The sequence below is a fragment of the Capronia coronata genome (assembly GCF_000585585.1).
Source record: "Capronia coronata CBS 617.96 chromosome Unknown acBCG-supercont1.2, whole genome shotgun sequence".
Lineage (NCBI taxonomy): Eukaryota > Fungi > Ascomycota > Eurotiomycetes > Chaetothyriales > Herpotrichiellaceae > Capronia > Capronia coronata.
Genome location: NW_006912894.1, coordinates 2,662,578 through 2,680,620, shown reverse-complemented (window position 1 = coordinate 2,680,620; position 18,043 = coordinate 2,662,578). Strand labels below are relative to the sequence as shown.

General features: G+C 53.4%; 5 protein-coding genes across 5 annotated transcripts; 2 read left to right on the top strand and 3 right to left on the bottom strand.

The window, feature by feature from the left end:
- Window positions 1–4,794: 4,794 nt before the first annotated feature.
- A1O1_02632 (uncharacterized protein) lies at window positions 4,795–7,128 on the bottom strand (the record flags this gene model as incomplete). Its single annotated transcript, XM_007723543.1, has 1 exon — window positions 4,795–7,128. The coding sequence occupies one exon, from the start codon at window positions 7,126–7,128 to the stop codon at window positions 4,795–4,797; it is 2,334 nt and encodes a 777-aa protein (XP_007721733.1).
- Window positions 7,129–7,598: 470 nt separating this feature from the next.
- On the bottom strand, window positions 7,599–8,743 carry A1O1_02631 (triacylglycerol lipase; the record flags this gene model as incomplete). Its single annotated transcript, XM_007723542.1, has 2 exons — window positions 7,599–8,208; window positions 8,334–8,743. 2 exons carry the CDS (start codon window positions 8,741–8,743, stop codon window positions 7,599–7,601), a joined length of 1,020 nt encoding a protein of 339 aa, XP_007721732.1.
- A 1,509-nt stretch (window positions 8,744–10,252) lies between these two features.
- A1O1_02630 (uncharacterized protein) lies at window positions 10,253–11,758 on the bottom strand (the record flags this gene model as incomplete). The annotated part of the gene is made up of 1 exon (XM_007723541.1): window positions 10,253–11,758. The coding sequence occupies one exon, from the start codon at window positions 11,756–11,758 to the stop codon at window positions 10,253–10,255; it is 1,506 nt and encodes a 501-aa protein (XP_007721731.1).
- A 1,042-nt stretch (window positions 11,759–12,800) lies between these two features.
- On the top strand, window positions 12,801–14,456 carry A1O1_02629 (threonine synthase; the record flags this gene model as incomplete). The annotated part of the gene is made up of 1 exon (XM_007723540.1): window positions 12,801–14,456. One exon carries the CDS (start codon window positions 12,801–12,803, stop codon window positions 14,454–14,456), a length of 1,656 nt encoding a protein of 551 aa, XP_007721730.1.
- An 833-nt stretch (window positions 14,457–15,289) lies between these two features.
- Window positions 15,290–17,849, top strand: A1O1_02628 (uncharacterized protein; the record flags this gene model as incomplete). The annotated part of the gene is made up of 3 exons (XM_007723539.1): window positions 15,290–15,309; window positions 15,417–16,064; window positions 16,127–17,849. The coding sequence occupies 3 exons, from the start codon at window positions 15,290–15,292 to the stop codon at window positions 17,847–17,849; spliced, it is 2,391 nt and encodes a 796-aa protein (XP_007721729.1).
- Window positions 17,850–18,043: the final 194 nt, after the last annotated feature.

The window sequence follows — 18,043 nt, the reverse complement described above, 5'->3', positions numbered from 1 at the left end:
CTATTGGTTCTCTTCTTTTCTCGTGAGGAGCTTTCAAAGGCTTCTTGGATGAAAGAGCCCGATAAACTCGTGAACACAGGCATCTTTCTCCATTCTCCAGGACTCCTTTCCTCTCCATACCACACCCGGCACAAGATGGAGCAGGAGGCAAAACCCACTGCGGAAGACATTCGCCATGCGCTAGAAGGATGCACTTCATTACTGGCGGACTTTGAAGAAAGATCGACTTTAATCACAAAAGGCCACTGCACAATCTCGCAGATCTACCATACGATAAGTCAGATTCGCACTCAATTGATCTCGAAGATGGCCAGCCGATCTCTTGGCCAAGGTTGGGTGGCAACAGACAGAAGCATCTATTGGGACTGGGAGATATTAGCGGATGCGTTCGACGATATACCGACAGTTGACGAACCTCTAGAGGAGAGGGGCCGCCTTCCCAAGGAACTCGAACAGTGGCTAGCAGACAAAGGGTTCGAATGTGCAGCACTCCATATCGGGCCTTTGGTCGACCAGCTCTTCGGATCCATTCTCAAAGTGCAGCGGCTTTCACTCGAATCCGATCAATTATTCGAGCCTAAGATGCAGGAGAGAGGCAATCTGTCTCGGCGCGGTATACATCCATCTTTGCGCCTCGCCGTGGCCGTTCACAATGGAAAGATACACATCAGAGGACTGGATGAGCACACAGAAAAAGGACCAATCGCCCAACAAATCAGAGATGTCAATGAGTTGGAAAACTTCAATTGGAAAGCAAGGGCCGAACACTTCGAGGTTGCTTCACAAAGACTACAAAATAACGTCAAGGAAGTGCACACGTGGCAGCAGCTCGGTAAAGACTGGATGGATATCATTCACCTGTCATATGTCCCCTTTGGCGAACTCGGCCGCTATAGAACGGAACTCGAAGCTACAAGCGAAGTATTTGCTGCCATTCTGGATCCAGTCCGATCAATGATCGCAGCAAACGACCAGCAAGGGCTGGACACTATCTGGGAAACGCAGGAAAAGGCACGGCAGAGCGATCTGCTATCATCGGTGTTCTCTGAGCTTTATGCGAAAGTGCTAACAAAGTCAGAGCTTGCCGAACGGGCAAAGGCTTTCTATGTGATAATGTGTCGATCGCTTTGGTTCGAGTTGTTCAAGGCCAAGGAATTTTTGGACGTTCTAACGAAGGAAGTTTCCGCCTGCTGGGAAATCTTCGCTGCAAAGGACGGGGAAAACGTTGATTCAGACATGTCTGGAGGGGGCGTTTAAGGAAGACAATCATGAATGCGATGGTTCCATTTGAAAGGGCACCACTGGAAGCCATTAGACGAATCGAATGAAGGCTGGTATAGACCTCAGATGCGTCACATCAATCTGTGATCTCGAATTACTGAGGACTCTAAAGAAATCCTAGTTCTAGACTCCAGCTGCCCTTTTCTTCTTGTCATTATGGACATATGAGGTTGATTGGAAGAGTCTGACATCGCCGGTAGTAGTAAGCACGTGAAAGTGGATTAACGCCAAAACAAGATCCCTCGCAAAAAAATCTTGTGGTATACTAATTTGAGACGGGCAGCAACAGGAAAACACATACCATAGTCTTGTACTTCTAGGTACCTAGTATGCATTGTAGTACTAAAAGTCTGGATATCAGAATTTTTCCTTTAGGCGAGATCACAGGAGCATATGATTGTTGTCAACAGTTTTCTGTAAACGTAAACAAACACTAGTCTCCTATTGGTTAGGGCCACTATGATCAACCCAGCCAATGAAGATCAACCACGCTAACGCTGCAAATTTTCTTCAGGTTGATCCTTTTGTCAAAGCACGTGTTGAGAAGTCATCGCACCAAACCGTGGCCGAACCATCTTAGAGAACAATTGATGACTCGAAAGCTTCCGCAGTATCTTGATGATTCTCCACTGGTTGGAGACACCGAGGATTCGGACGATGATAGTACGCAGTCAGAAACAAGTCAATATGTAGGGTGATTCGAAGAATCATTGGCCATTAAAAGATACAGTCTCCATAACGTCAGGTTTAGGACCTTTTAAGACGGTTATGAAACAGCTAGTATGCAGACGTTGCGGCCCGGCCCGGATGGACCAACCACTTTGTCCAATGCATGAAGGAGGCAGAGATCGCAGTCGGCATATTGCTGACCCATGCAAGTGTGCTCGCAGCTCTACTCTGGCTCGCTTTTTATCTCTTCTTTGACGACATCCTCCTGCGCCATTGCACCCTTCTGCTCAACTTCCTCCATAAACCCGTGTGGTACGCTTTGTACCCAATACTCGGGGTACTCGTGGTGACTTCCCGGGTTCCTCAAAATCTTGGCAACCAGATCTATATTCTCTTCCAATCGTGTCAACGTACCGTCGCATTCTCGAATGATCCCAAGGACCAGTTGAAGGGGCATGACCTGGTGTCCTTGAGACTGTAGAGCATACAAAAGCCCCCCAAAGCTGTTTTCAAAGTTTCCCATTCCTTTGGCGCATGCTTCCGTCGTGAGATCCGGTTTGGTTCTCCTCCGAATCTCGGCAAGTTCAGCGTCGAGATCTGCAAGAATTTGCTTCTTTGCCGCGATCTCCTTGTCGAGGTCGGCGTCGGCGTCGAACTTATCCTTTGCTGTGGAATCGTCCTTTCTAGCCTTCTCTTGAGAACGGAGATCAACTCGCACTGGAACCCCCGAGGCTGCTGCGAGACGAGGTGGCATATCTATGCATCGTCAGAACAAAGCTGCTCTTAAGCAATATCATATATCGATCTTGTCCACTTACTGAATCTCATGCCCCTCGGACCGGGAGATGCCATTCTGAACACTTTGGGTTCTAGTAATTGTATGCACGCTAGTGACGCTGAGGCCACAGGAAACAGTGTGACTGTACGTGTGGTCCGTACTTGGGTATCCTCATCGTTCAACGCTAGTGGGTACTGCCGTTGAATGACATTAGTGGAGATTGAATGATTGTAAGGTGTGTGCAGTGTGTAGTACCTACCTGATTTGAGTGGTACGGAGACTGGTTGAAGGAATAGTACATGGAAGTGCCACAAGCTAGTACTAGTACTTAGTATCAGTATTCCCTGACCGCCAAGCCTTCTCACCTTTTGTACTAGTACAGATGTAGTATAGTACATCACCTTTAGTACTGACAGCCCGGCTAGTCCCATAACGTACTTCACTCAAGTAGTACTAGTGGCATGCTGAATTCACTGCCGCTACAATTACACCCTGCCAATCACATTGAGGCACGTGGGCAGGAAATAACGCCAAGAAACGATCCCTCGCAAAAAAATCTGGTGGTATATTAGGGCTCTCCCTCGTCTCTTCTTCCTCTTCTCTTCTTTATGCGACTTTGTCAGTACCAACCCTCCCCCATACTTTGACATTGAAAAAACTAACAGACCTCATCAAACCAGACTTCATAGAATCATTTCTAAAGTAAACGTCCTCTTCTGAGTTCGTCCATACGAGCCACAGAATCCTCAACCTGGCTGACGAGACAAAGCCCTCGGCACCCTAGAGTGAAGCCAATATGATACTCTCGCCAGTTCTCGCGACTGAGACTTGTGGATCTTTGGATCCCAAGTATCTTCGCGAGCAGAGAGTGGTGATGATCTTTGACCTGCGTCTCGGGGACTGGCTTCGTGCCGCCCAGCGTGGGAGGTGCCGACGGGCTGATTCTGACAGGCCTTTTATAATCTTTTCATGAGCTTGGAACCCTTGTTGGTTGGAGTTTGAGAAGAGTATTCCTGTGAGCAGAGAAGACTTGATAGATACGACTGCTGCGCCGTCTGCGTCTACAGTTAGGGGAGGGTTGGTACTGACAAAGTCGCATGAAGAAGAGAAGAGGAAGAAGAGACGAGGGAGAGCCATAATAGAGATGGTGCTTGGTTGCATGCATACATGAACTGCTTCAGGAGGCAGAAAGATCAGCACAGTCTCACTGAGGACGGGTGCTGTGCGGAGGGCCTATTGTCCCATCTGCCAGGTTTGGAGTTGGAGGATTCTGTGGCTCGTAGGGACGACCTCAGGATGGAGGACGTTTTTCTTCATAGGGTATACTACTCTCTATAAGTCCGACTCTGCTCGAGGCTTCAAGTTGTCCAAGAGACGAATGCCCAAGTCGCATCACGGTGGCATTTTGCCAAAAGAAAAAGACACTGATGACTACAACTCACGCCGTCTATCGTCTATCGTCCACCGTCTACCTAAGCTACCTTGATGCCTTGATATAGAGCTCCGGATCGCAGAGAAGTCTCACTTCTTGCAAGGAGAAGCCTCCCTTCCCTCCAGTTTCCTTGCCAAACACCGCCTAGCATCTCCCATTCCCATCCGTCTGCGCTCAATTTGCCTTTCCACGGGATACAATAGCGAAGATCGTATGCGAAATAGGCCACACATGCAACGGTCTTAAGATTACGATCCCACAACTGTGATGAGGACAGACGGGTGATACTGGCGGACGCAAATGCAGGCGCAGGCGCAGGACCATGAACAAGCTGAGGCTTGAGGACCAAGCATAGATACGAGTCCGAGTCTCGAGCATGGACAGACCTGATCAGGTATTACAGCTTACAATCTCGCAGTCAAATTTAAGAGAGGGAAGTGGTATAGACAGTCCAATGGTGGTACCACCAGCTCATGGACCGTCCAGTCTGATATCAACCAAGTATGCCAGAAGAGTCGTTGTAGGATAAATGCTTCTTTACTGCAGCTCATGAGTCTCATCACCAGCGAGGAGTCTGTATTCAACTTCTGAGTTTCCAATTTGTCTGCATACTTGCTCTCACTCTTTTTTGCATCTAAAAATCCTCCACCGCCGCCGCCAGCCCGCGTTGAACAGTATCATTCAGCTCCTTCGGACGACCCTTCCTATCGACCCGTACATCTCGCGGATCAAATCCACCGTTGCCCCAGAGCGCCCACTCGGGCGTTGGTTTGCAGTAATCCTCGGGCGCAAATTCCACGCCTTGCTTCAACAGACCAAAGAATTTGTCGTAGTCGATGACGGTATGCCACTTGTCATTGATCAAGAAGCGCTTGCTGGCCAATAACACACAGCAACTGTGAGCGTGTTCAGCGGCAATACCGTAGTCCAGACCTCTCTTCACCAAGGCTTTGTCCAGGGCCTCAACAAAGGTCACGACCTCGTGGTAGAAGGGGACATTCCCCATCGTCAAACCAGCGGACGACGATACATTGGTCCCGCAGAAAGTCACGCCCTTGACTTCAATGAAGCAAGGGAGACCTTTGGCAACCAAGTCGGCGTATCCTTCCACCTCGTCGTCCACGTTGAACCCTTTGACCAGTGTAAGTCGGAACACGGTGCGCTGGACGAACCGCTTTTCACGCAAGATAGCAAGACATGACTGGAACCGCTCCCAGAAATCGCGGTGAAGAGGCCGGTCGATCTTGCGCAGGCTATCCTTGTTGCTGGCGTCGATGCTGACATAAAGCTGCGTGACTCGGTCCAGGTCCCGCAGTTGTTGCGGATGTTGGGCATTGCAGACCAAAAAGCTGGAGATTTGCTCGCTGTGTAGCAGACCTACGAACTCATTGATCCGAGGATAGAAGATGGGCTCGCCGACCAGACTCAAAGCGCAGTGGCGGATGCGCATGGCTTCGGCGAACCGATCACTTCGCACTCCTGGCACGCCCCGCATCATCTTGATCTTCTTGTAGTGGCCTTCTTTAGCGCCGTCGAAAATGGCTTGCGGGTCGTCGACTTGCCACCGCCAGGTCGTGGAGACGGGGTTGGTGCCGTGTCGCCAGCAGAAGACGCATTTGTTGCTGCATGATAGAGACGGGGTGGTCTCCATGCACAAGTGCGAGGCGATGCCATAGAACGAGTTCTTGTAGCACGAACCACGGCCGCGCAGAGCCGATTTGGTCCAACGGCAGATCTTAACCCCAGAATGTGTGCCAACTATGGTGTAGCCTTGTTTCGTCAGCGCTGCGTGCGTCGGGGATTCTTTGGGCACCATGGCTTTCAGAGCTACGGGCGCCGAAGAAGAGTAAGTGGTGAAGTCAACCGCCAGTGGAGAGCCATTCTTTCCCCCAACGTCCTCAAGATCGGTGGTAGCAGCGAGCTTTCGCCTCTTGTTGCGACCAGAATCGGGGAATTCCATGTCTTCCTCTTCTCCTTCGTCCGCTTCCTCCTCGTCTGCACTCTCAATGGCGTCTCCGCTTCCAGGCACTCCTTCGCCCAAGGTACCGGTTATACTGAGCTCCTCGAAAACACTGCAGACTCCAGCAATCCAGTCCTTAAGTGCACCCGTCAGGTTACCCTTTACATCTGCCAATCCTATGGGATATGCTCTCTTCCTGCCCGTCAATTTGGCCATCCACTTGTCCGCTTCGATGGCTTGTGAGCAGAAGCCCTTTTCCTCGCTGGGCCATCCCTCCTTGTCGCCGATGCCAAACACAGTATATCCTGCCAATGTGGACAAAGGCGCCGTGTCAATGCGGAAATCATTGTGTGTCTCATCGAGGTGGGCGAGCACGGTGTTAATGATCGTGTCAATGTCGTAGGACGGAATGAGCAATAGATAGAAATAATGGACGTTCGGTCGGGGCACAGGTGTCTTGGGACCTGAGATGAAGTAGTCGTCGAGGTCGATATACGATAGGTCATACAACTGCGGCTTGAGGATGGAAGACTGGGAGTTTGAGAAGATTTCGAGTTCAGCTGCTACCTGTTTGGTGAGCTGTTCGGTGGTCCCAGTCAGAGATGAGAAGAATATCATGGGCTGTATTTGAGAAGGCTCTGCTTGTCGTTGCAGACTGCGCTCTGCTTTTGTGCCGGTCGGTTTGCGGCCTGTCACCACCCGCGCCGCCGTCGGTCGAGTTTTTCGAGTCTGGTCTGTCTTGGCCAGTTGAGCCTCTTTCGATGCAGTCTTGACATTGTTTGAAGGCTGATCTGCAGTCTGCCCAGGCCAGTCGGCCTTCTCTAAGCCGGGAGAAGACGGGTGTGATGTGACTCTGCGTACTTGTTTGTGCCGGCGCACCCAGACGAGGAAGAGGCACAGCAGGACGAGAGCCGACACCACGACTCGATGGTCATGCCACGAGGTCAACAACCGGTCCAGCCAGTCTGCCAGGATGACTGGTGTTGCGCCGCCTTCACCCAAATCCATTACTGCGGTTGGCTGCTTGTAACCGTGGTGCTACATACCAAAGATAGTAGGTATTTTCTTACCCAGAATTATTGGGTCGACGGTGATACGTAGAAATAAAGCGTAGTGTTTAGTGGAGGCAGCGCAGCGCAGTGGGGGATTTGCGGACGACTCTCGGCAACACCAACTTGAACCGTGTTCCTTCTGCCCTACCTGGACATCAACTACCAACCTGGAACACCTTTAGTCTTGCCTGTTCTCAATACAACGATCACTCAAGTACTAGCTGACTCCTTGCCAGAGCTTCTACCACGTTCGAGCTCGGATGCCCTACTATTCTCTTCTCCACGAGCCAGTCCTGCTGTCCTCTCTCGAGCCTGCTCGGCAATGTGATGAAGTCGTGCAATCCGACAGTGCCATCGAGTCCGTGACAGCCTAGTATCCCTGAAGCAGCCTACGCTCGAACCTTCTCCTTGTCGAGACTCATTCAATCACGCAAAGGCTCGAACCAAGTCCTCACACATAATCGTAATGGCCCTCTTACCAGCATCCAGCACAGCATCCATGGCGAGAAAGGGATGTGGCATACCCTCCATGACAGTGACTACTGCGGACACACCGTTGGCCTCCAACTTTCTTGCATACTCTTCCCCATCATGTCTCAGCACGTCGAGCTCACCTACGATGATGTTCGCAGGTGGGAGCCGGGAAAATACCTCGTCCGAGGCCAGAAGTGGCGAAGCCTCACGATGCGTCCAGTTGGCTTGACAAGGTAGGTAATGCTGACGATACCACAACATTTTCTTTGCAGACAGACCGGCAGTGAACTCGAATGCTTTCCACGTCGGGTTGGAATACGTGTTGGCTGTGTTGTCTGTGATAGGCACAACGAGAAGTTGCGAACAGATCGATACGCCAGGCTGTGGTCGAAGCGTGGCGTTCTGGACAATCACTGCCGCAATGTTGGCTCCCGCCGACGCTCCAGCAACGGCCATCTTGCCCAGGTCTAGGTTGAGAAGCTTTGCTCCTTGTGAAACCGTCCAGAGGAATGCTTCCCATGTATCATGGATCGCTGCCGGCCACGGGTTTTCAGGGGCGAGCCTGTGTCAACACAACGGTCAGACTAAGCTAATGACCGGAAGAAAAGACCTTTTCCTTCTCGGGGGTTGATGTCGACCGATGCTGAGGAGGAGAGGGGCTGTGAACTATGCAGAGGTCTGGCTAACCTGTAGTCAGTTGTGATCACCACACATTTGGACCGGACAGTCATGTTGGTGCAGACATTGTTTTCAGTGTCAATGTCGCCGAATACCCATCCTCCTCCGTGTACATATAGCACGGCAGGCCAGCCGGACCCTGGTGGATCTCCTTGAGGGGTGAAGTAGCGAATCGACACCTCTGGACCGGCACTCTCTTGCCGGGGAATACATATGTCTTCCGATTTGCCGACGGGAAGAGGATCGCTGTTGCACACAACGACACTGCCTCCTCGTCGAGAAACTGCAATGGGCTGAAGATGGGCCGGCTGCTGGTTGATGAGGTACTTGTTGTAGAATGCGACATAGTCCGGGTGCAGCCTATCCTTAACGCTTGGATGGATTGGATATGGCGTATGGTGTACTATTTGAGCCACCATGTTTGTTGAGGTGTGTGTTGCGCTGGAAAGGGCTTTTCCTTCAAGGCGAGAACCTAGGGAGAGGGGAGTATCATGCCTGAGGGATATCATATTTGAGGGAATTCCCAGCGGTTATGAGTCGTCCTCATCGTCCCAAGTCAGTCACAAGTTTGTGGTACAAGACTGCTGGCAAGGAGGGCATTGGCACGCCGGGGCCAGATTCACCCGTCACTGTTCCCGACATCCAGTCCTACCAGTGACCGGTGTTGCAGTTGCAGGGATACGAAGGCCCAGCCTCCCAAAGACCCTCGAGCGAACAACGGTCAGATCGGCCGCGCGCATCTCCGGAAGGTCGTGTTGTTGGTTCCCCTGTGACTTTGCAGCGCTGCATCACATCAGATTCGAAATGTCCAGGTTGGCGCTTTGCGAGTCTCTTCCAGTAGCTCCGCCTAGGGAACCATGCCCTGCAAATGTCGGCAGGACGCTATTTACCAACCACATGGGCTAGTCTCTTGAGTTGGAACAAAACTCCCCCGTACGCTGGGATACAAAGTGTTCGCTTAGGTACAAGCTCAAGGTACCGTGCAATGATGCTGGCCACTGGTGAGTAGACCATGGCTGAGATGACCGCCGGTCTCAATGACATGCGACGATGACAGCACCCGACAGACTCGTCCTTACCAGATGGCCAGCTAAGCCCAACGGCGCCGTCGATCGCATGGGCCAGTGAGAGCGTCTGTCGGCATTAGATCAGAACCCACGAGTTCTAATGGCCTCGGTTTCTTGACCGCATCAGAACGAACTATCGCTTTGCATTGGGCACCATCCGAGTTCAAGCGAGATGTTCCAGACCCTAAATGCCGGTTCCAATGCTGAGACTGACGGTGTCAGAGACCTTGGTCTTTGGGCAAGTGACATTCAAGGTGTCGACCTTGAAAACTGGATACACAAGAGGCTGGTCCTTGGTGACGACGGTCCCTGTATATGTACCACCTATCTATGTGGTACTGTAGCTGGTGCTTACCACAGGATTGTCAAGGATTTCGACCAACCGAATCATGAAATTATCTCCTTTACACCCTGGCAAGAATGGGTGATTCGGGATCGATTGCCTAGCGGAGACACGGAGCACGATGCTGTCAGTATGTGAGTATTGACTGAGCAACGAAAAGATAAAATCCCGAGTCCTTCCGAAACCCGAAAGAGTCTCCATGCGCAGAAGCAGGACAGGCATCACGACCGGTTTTGAATACGTACTTGTTGAAATTGCGTCGGGGGAACCATGATCAGTTTAGCCTTGCCAGAGTCCCAGACGCTAGGCTCTTCCGAGCAATCGGGTGAAAAGACAGTTCTGTGTTCATACAGACGGAACATGGTTGCAAAGGACGATACTTCAGGACAGACATTTGAAAGTTCAACAATCTGACGTTAATGATAGGGACTATTGGTATACTGACACTACCAGGGCCTGTCACTGTGTGACAAAACTTCGCAGCACGTTGCTCATGATCTGTCGGGCTTCGGCTAGACTCATCGGAGTCTGTGCCGTTGGGCTTGATTAACGTCGTGTCTGGTGCCTTCACCCAGCCGGCTAGGCAAGGGCGTCAGAAACCTCACATCCTCGACCGGGCTGAAGCTAACCGACTTCTTGACCTTTTCTTCAAGGGCATGTGCCGCGGTGGAGATCTTATGATGGACTGCACCAGCCAGACCCGTCCCTCGAGAGCTTTCCGAGCTTGCACTGTCAGCGACGCTTTCATCGAGAGTCCCGTTCCTTGACGGACTGCTCGGATCGCTGCTCTCCCGAGTAAGGCTGGTCGCCTCAAGTTCATAGATGTGTGGATCGTTGCCGATTCCGGGAGCAGCAAGGACACGCGGAGGTGACTGTTCTCCATTGCCTTCGATCGATCGACCGTCCGTGTTGGCAGTCTTCCCTTCCGTTGCAGCTTTCGCGCCTGAAGGCAATAGATGCTGGAGGGTGCCCGTGGTGAGGCATTCTGCATCCTTGACCCCCTTCACCGCAGGACTGGGTGCAGCGTCTCCCCGACCACTATAGATTGATTCTCCGTCCTCCTCTTTGATAACGTCAAGCTCGACCTTTCTTCCTGCTCCTGCAGCAACCGGGGAATTGCCCTCGAGGTGAGCGTATGGGGCTGCGGACCCAGTTGCATGTATGACTGCATCAGCGTATAGCTGCATCGAGTCATCGTGGGAACTGCGCTGCTCTCGGAGGGGCGAAAGCTGCTCAGTCTGAGCTGCACTCTCACCGCTAGTCGAGGTGGCAGAGGTGGAATTCGAAGTCCCAGACCATTGACGCGACGGAGAGTCACCTCTGTCAGAAGCCGAAGACAGTGGTGACCGTGCTGGCGACTTGTGATCCTCCTCGCTGTCGTCGTAGATGGGATAATCATACTCAGCTGGCCTCTGAATCTCATTTACATCGCGGGCTTCTATCTCAGGAATGGGTTCATCCGTCCCATATTCGCTGGTAGATGCTGCGGGATGTGTATCCATGCTCACACCATCCACATGTTCATAGGCAACGCTTCCCTTTCGTTTCATTTGATGCATGACCCCATCGCGAAAGACTTTGCCCAAACCGGACTCCGACTGTTGCGACTTGACAGGCCCCGAGGTCCGTAGACTGGGTCTGGAGATGTTGAGAGCAGGTGGTTCCATCATTGCATCTTGGGAGGCTTTGTCTCTGTTGACCTTCTTCGCAGACAGGCCTGGAAGAGAAGGTCCACGGACAGGAATCACAATTTCCGGGCCTCCCTTTTTGGCACGCACCGGTTGCTTTGACGGTGGCTTCGAAAGTAGCCATGCCTCCTGGGCCTGTGGGTCGACACATGGCCGTACAGGACCAGCTTGCGGAGCGTGACGTTGAGTCTTACCATCTTCGTCCGACACCACCGGCGGCGGCTGAGCCCTCGACGGCTGTCTCGAATACGCGAATGGCAGCGGCGTGGAATAGTCGCGGCGCGAAGCACCTGCTGCAGACGCGTAGCCCGAGTTGGTGGGTTCAAGATGCGCCATGTAACAGGATCTCGAAAGATGGATAGATAACACTCCCAGTTTCGATCGAGCTCAAAGTCAAGGGAAAGGTCCGGGTTCAGCCTTGACAGACGGATATCCGTGCAACTCCTGTCCTGACCCTAGCAGTTTCCCGTTATTCGACGGCTGAACAGGGAGAGCACCACCTCTTTATGTATCGCTCGTCTTGCAGAACAGCTGTGCAAGAATCATGAGGTAAGCGAGCTACGGACATAGGTGTGATGGTGGCATCGTGGTCAGGGATATATCCCGTAACCTCATGCAAACCTTTCAAGTCAACCATCCCTGTCGACTGCGCGTCATCAGCAGCAACAATGCCTGTGATGGCGCCGCTCGTCCCAGATAAGAGGGCCTGGAATGGCGGATCGAGCATCTTCAAGGATTCTATTTCCATGTTGCATGGCTCTTTTAGGTGCCAGATGAGATCTCGCTTGCCCTCCAGACATGTGTCAATGCTGTTTGAGACCACATTTCGCTGCCAGATTCAGTCAAGCATGATTTGACAGGCTCTCATTGGAATGCTCGCCCATGCGAAGGTTTGAAGCCAACTGATAGACTTCTACGGAAGAAGAAAGTGGCTTTACCCATGATTCAGCTCGTTACAAGGGGGTGAAGAGGGCGAGGGCTGTATGCTCCCTCATGTGTCCCTCTTGCCCTTCTTCGACAGACTTATGTAGGGACGATTGTTGTTGTTGTTCCACATCAGAGCGGACGGGCGATCACGTGGGAGCAGAGAGGTAAGATTAGTGATAAGTGACTAAGCGGTCCATGCTAGTCTGAGCTAATCAACCTAGTGTGACGCTAAGATATGATAAGAGATGTAAGGCGCGGAAATTGGAATTTTCTGACATATCACGTGACGAGCTCATCTCTGGCCGGGGAGTCATCCGTCGACCAGAACTCGAAGGCAGAGCGAATGTTTGTATGCGAAGAGGCGTGGAGTTTTGAAAAACAGGCTGTAAGAACGTCCCAGAAGAGGCACCCCTGGTTCGAGTGCTTCCCTCTGAGAAGATTAATCGGCAACATGGCGCCCAACAATTCAAAGTACTCCAGTACACGGCACCATGATCCATCGCAGCAGGAATTCTTCAGCTTCGAGGAGGTCGTACTGAAGGGACTGGCATCTGATGGAGGGCTGTTCCACCCTCACGAGGTGCCCGACATCCGGTCGAAGTACCTGGAATGGAAAGACCTCTCCTTCGCGCAACTGGCGTACGAGGTAATGAGGCTGTACGTTGACGACCACGAGATCTCCAACGACGAGCTCAAGTCGATAGTCGACCGGAGCTATTCGACGTTCAGACACCCGGACACTGTGCCGTTGGTGACTCTGGACGAGCAGAAAAACCTGCATCTGCTAGAGCTGTTCCACGGACCGACGTTTGCCTTCAAAGATGTGGCTCTGCAGTTTCTCGGAAATCTGTTCGAGTTCTTCTTGGTGCGTAAGAACGAAAACCTGAAGCCCGGCCAACCCAGACATCATCTCACGGTCATTGGGGCCACATCGGGCGATACAGGATCCGCAGCCATCTACGGTCTACGCGGCAAGAAGGACGTCAGCATCTTCATCATGTTCCCGGACGGCAAGGTGTCGCCGGTCCAGGAAGCGCAGATGACGACGGTGCTAGATCCCAACGTGCACTGTCTGAGCGTGCAAGGCACCTTTGATGACTGCCAGGACTATGTCAAGGCGTTGTTTGCCGACCCGGAGATGAACAAGATTCACCATCTGGCCGCGGTGAACTCGATCAACTGGGCCCGGATCCTGGCCCAGATCACTTATTATTTCTACGCTTACTTCCAGCTTCTGAAGAAGAACCCTGGGCTGCAGAAGGCCAAGTTCGTGGTCCCCACCGGAAACTTCGGGGACATTTTGGCCGGGTACTACGCTTCGCGGATGGGTCTTCCTGTGGCCAGACTCATCATTGCGACGAACGAAAACGACATCCTGCATCGCTTCTGGCAGACAGGATCGTATTCGAAGAAGCAGAAGCCCGCAGCAGAGCCGCATGAGGGCATCAAGGAAGACGGGGCCCAGGCACACGAGGACGGCGTCAAGGAAACGTACAGCCCCGCAATGGACATCTTGGTCTCTTCCAATTTCGAACGGCTTCTTTGGCATCTGTGCTTGGAGCACGAGTTGGAAGTGAACCCCCAGGGCAAGTTTGAGGCGTCGGTCAAGGTTGCTGGCGGCAAGATCGACGGATGGTTCCAGGAGTTGAAGAAGACCGCTTCTTTCACGGTAGAGAGGGAAATCCTGGACAAGGCTCGAGCCATCTTCGACACATACCGAGTGAGCAACTCCGAGACTTTGGAGACGATACGAGATTGTTATCGAGGCGTCGCTATCTCGAACAAGGGATACGTGCTCGACCCTCACTCTGCCATCGGCGTGGCTGCGAGCCTGCGTGAGATTGCAGCGGCTGGTCAGACCGATGTTCCGACCGTGTCGCTGGCGACGGCTCATCCTGCCAAATTTGCCGGTGCCGTGGAGTTGGCCCTGAAGGCAGAAAAGGGCTTTGACTTCAACACGGTCTTGCCGGAGCAATTTGTCGGTCTCGGTGAGAAAGAAAGGAGGGTGTTGAAGGTTTCTAGCAAAGAGGGATTGCCTGGCATTCGTGAGATCATCACGAGGGAAGTGAACAAGGAAAAGGAGGTCGGCCAAAACGGTGCTCGATAGATACCAGTTCAGTTCTCAACGTCGGATTCACACCATGTGTCATATGCCGTCCCTCGACGTTCCAAGACACGCCCCTGGCCGTCACCCTCAATAGAGAAAAATGAGCGCAGAAGATGTCGAGATCTTCAGGGCAGAGAGTCCAGCTTACCTGCAATAGACAGCCCAAGCTGATATTCGTCCAGACGTCGCAGCTGTTACAAGTTGAGCATTACCGGCAATGCCCTATAACCGCAGTAAGGCATGAACAGGGATGAAGAGACGTTCCATTTGGCGGCGGCGGTGTAGTGTAACCGTGTCTCGCCCTCTTTTCTACGCCACAAATCAATCAAACTAGCTGGAAGCTCAGCAACAATACGAGAACGCAAGCAGGATCTCCGTCCTCTCGACTCTCCCTCTTTTCTCTCTGCTTATCCATCCCATCCAAGCCCAATTCAGACAGCGCAGACGCTGTTATCTTGGGCCCCAGGCCTGCTAACCTCCCAGTAGCTGGACCTGAACCCCCGCGCTGATCTTCCCGCATGCTGACTCTCTGCTTACTTGATCTGGCCGCGTCGTTCACATTGGGCCTGACCTCCCCCCGACACGAAAGGAATGAGAGAACGGTGGGTGAGTGGGTGAGTGGGTGAGTAACCAGAGCTGAGCCTCTCTCTCCCCCTGCTTGCTCTCGCCGAGTCATTGGTGTCAGCTTGCACACTGCATAGTGATGCCCTACTAGTAGGTAAGTTTGCTACTTGTACACCACGACGAACTGCCTTGTGGTATTGTGCAGTTTCCTACGTTGCAAGCCCTCTAGAGCGGCACAGCGCCCTTATGCAACGACGAACGCTCTCACCATGGAGTCCAATGCAAAACGGTAAGTCGGCTTTATCTTTCCGCGCCTGTTGCAAAAGAGACCTGACGGGTTCCATTCTGTGTAACTAAGAGAGAAGAAGATGACTGACTGGTCGTGATGTCTACCAGGAGACATATCCCGCATTGGCCTCCTTTCAAACAGCCATATCAACAACTAGGTTCGGCCGAGAATGTCCAACTCACTCCCCTCCCTCTGACCGGGGGCTCTCAGCGGTCCAGCCTACGCAGTACATATCTGTTCAGTCCAGACTCCAACAGTGCCACCGCGTACACCCCGGATCCGTTGGCCAGTACATCCACTGCGTTTCTGCGGCACTCGAGCAGACAAGACTCCAACAGGAGGAGCAGGAGGAGATGGCTAGGACAAGGATGGAAGGCCAGCACGCGCATCGCACTGTTCGCCGCGGTCGTGGTGCTGGTGGCCAACGTCTCCATCACCAGCGCCATTGTCACCAACGGCATGGACATGCAGGGAGGAGTCTGGATGGTCTATGCCGGAAGTTGCGAGCAGATCGAGACCAAGGACACCTGGGTCCATCTGGCGCTCAACGTCGTCGCCACCATCCTGCTAGCCAGCTCGAACTACTGCATGCAGCTGCTCTCCGCGCCCAGTCGAAGCGAGATTGACCGCGCCCACGCAAAGCGCAAATGGTTGGACGTCGGCATCCCGAGCATTCGCAATCTGGGGTCTTTGCGCAAGAAGAAGGTCATCCTCTGGTGGGTGCTGGGGATCTCGTCGATCCCTCTTCATCTCGTGTCAGTTGGCTCTGCCTCTCACATCCTCACGGCATGCTGCTGACAATCAAGGGTCCTAACAGATACAACTCCATCTTCTTCTCGGCCCTCGCAACTAACAACTACAACGTTCTGTACGCCTCGGAGAGCTTTGTCGACGGCAATTCATACGACACAACCAGGTTCGCCGACACGGGAGCATGCAACGTGTCGGACATACAGTCACGGGCGAAGAATTTCCTGGCGCTCAGCAACCAAGACTGCATTCACGCATACGCCAAAGACTTCGTCGAAGACCGACGCAATGTGATCGTAGTGGTCAAAAATCCTCCTGCAGGCCAGGGCTCGCTGTTCAGGGTTGCCGCCAACGAGTTCCCGCCCGTCATCACCACCAAGTACGACCCGTTCTCCTGGATCTGCGACAACGCGGCTGTCGTCAACCAGACCGGTGCGTGCTGCGAGAACGAATTCGGAGTTGTGCCGTGTTCGAAAATCACGCCCAAGCTGCTCGACATGGCCGGCCAGTGGTCGACCGGCGGTTTCGAAGTCGACCATTGCCTCTCCGAGCCGGTCGAGTCGCAGTGCCATCTGCACTTCTCGCTGATCCTGATGAGCGTCGTGCTGGGCTTCAACGTGCTCAAAGTCATCGCGGTCGGATTCGTGGCGCTGCGACTGGGCGAAGCGCCTCTCGTGACGGCCGGCGACGCGATCCAATCGTTCCTGCTCAACCCAGACCACACGACCGAGGGCATGTGTCTCGCCAGCCACAGCAGCGTCGTGGCCTCCTTGAAGCTGGGCTATTCCGCGATGCCGACGCCGACGCGGTATTCGCCCCAGCAGTATCGCTTCCACGAGTCCGCCAGCTGGCGACAGTGGGGTTTCTTGCTGGGCCTGTTCGCGCTGCTGGGGACCGGGACGTCCGTCTGTCTGGCGCTGGGCATCGAGCATTTCAACGGCGACCGCACCATGCAGCACGCCTGGTCGATCGGGCTGGGCAACGTGCGTCCGCAGAACCTGATCATGGGCTGGAACCTGCCCGGGTCCGGCAACACGTCGATCACCGTCTCGACCCTGATCGCCAACACTCCCCAGGCGCTGTTCTCGTTCCTGTATGTCTGCTACAACAGCCTGTTCACCGGCATGTTCCTGGCGCGCGAGGTCATGCGCTTTGGCATCTCCGCTGGCCGTGGTCGTGGCCGCGGCCGCAAATATCTGCGTGTCAGCGACCCACGCGGCTCGCAGAAGGCGACTTATTTCCTGAATCTGCCGTACAGATACGGCATTCCTCTGCTGGTCGGCTCCGGCCTGATGCACTGGCTGGTGTCGCAGAGCGTCTTTCTCGCAAACATCACCATCATCCCCCGCGACGGCCTCGTGCCCATGCAAGACGAGATCACCACCGTCGCGTACTCGCCGCTGGCCATGCTGCTTCTGCTGTTTCTGGGCTTCCTTCTGCTGGGGTTTCTGCTCGCCACGGCCTTGCGGAAGTTGCCCTTCTGTATGCCTCTCGCCGGCAGCAACTCGCTCGCCCTCAGCGCCGCGTGCCATCCGCCCCTCGGCCCGGACCCGGATGTCGAGCGTGAAGATATGGTGCTTCGCCCCCTCAGCTGGGGCGCCGTGCCGGGAGGGTCCAAGAAGGTCGATCTGGGCATTCGGGACCACCATGCTCAGGGGTTTGAAGACCAAATGGGTGCCGTTGACGACGATGGTAGAGGGATCGGACATTGTTGCTTCAGTGATCGGGCGCTGGACTTCCCCGAGGTCGGCAAATTGTATGCCCGGACTTCTGGTTCCGTTTACTCTTGAGGTCGACTGCAGCAGACCTGGTGATGCATCTCACGAAAGTATGCCGCAGTCCGGTGCATTGCTGGAATATTCTCATAAGCATTGGTCCGACCAGCTCTGACCAAAATGATGAGATGACCAAACATCACAAGAAATCTACAACTTGTATCAGGACATTATCACACTAACAACTCGCTTGTGGAGACGATTCTAGT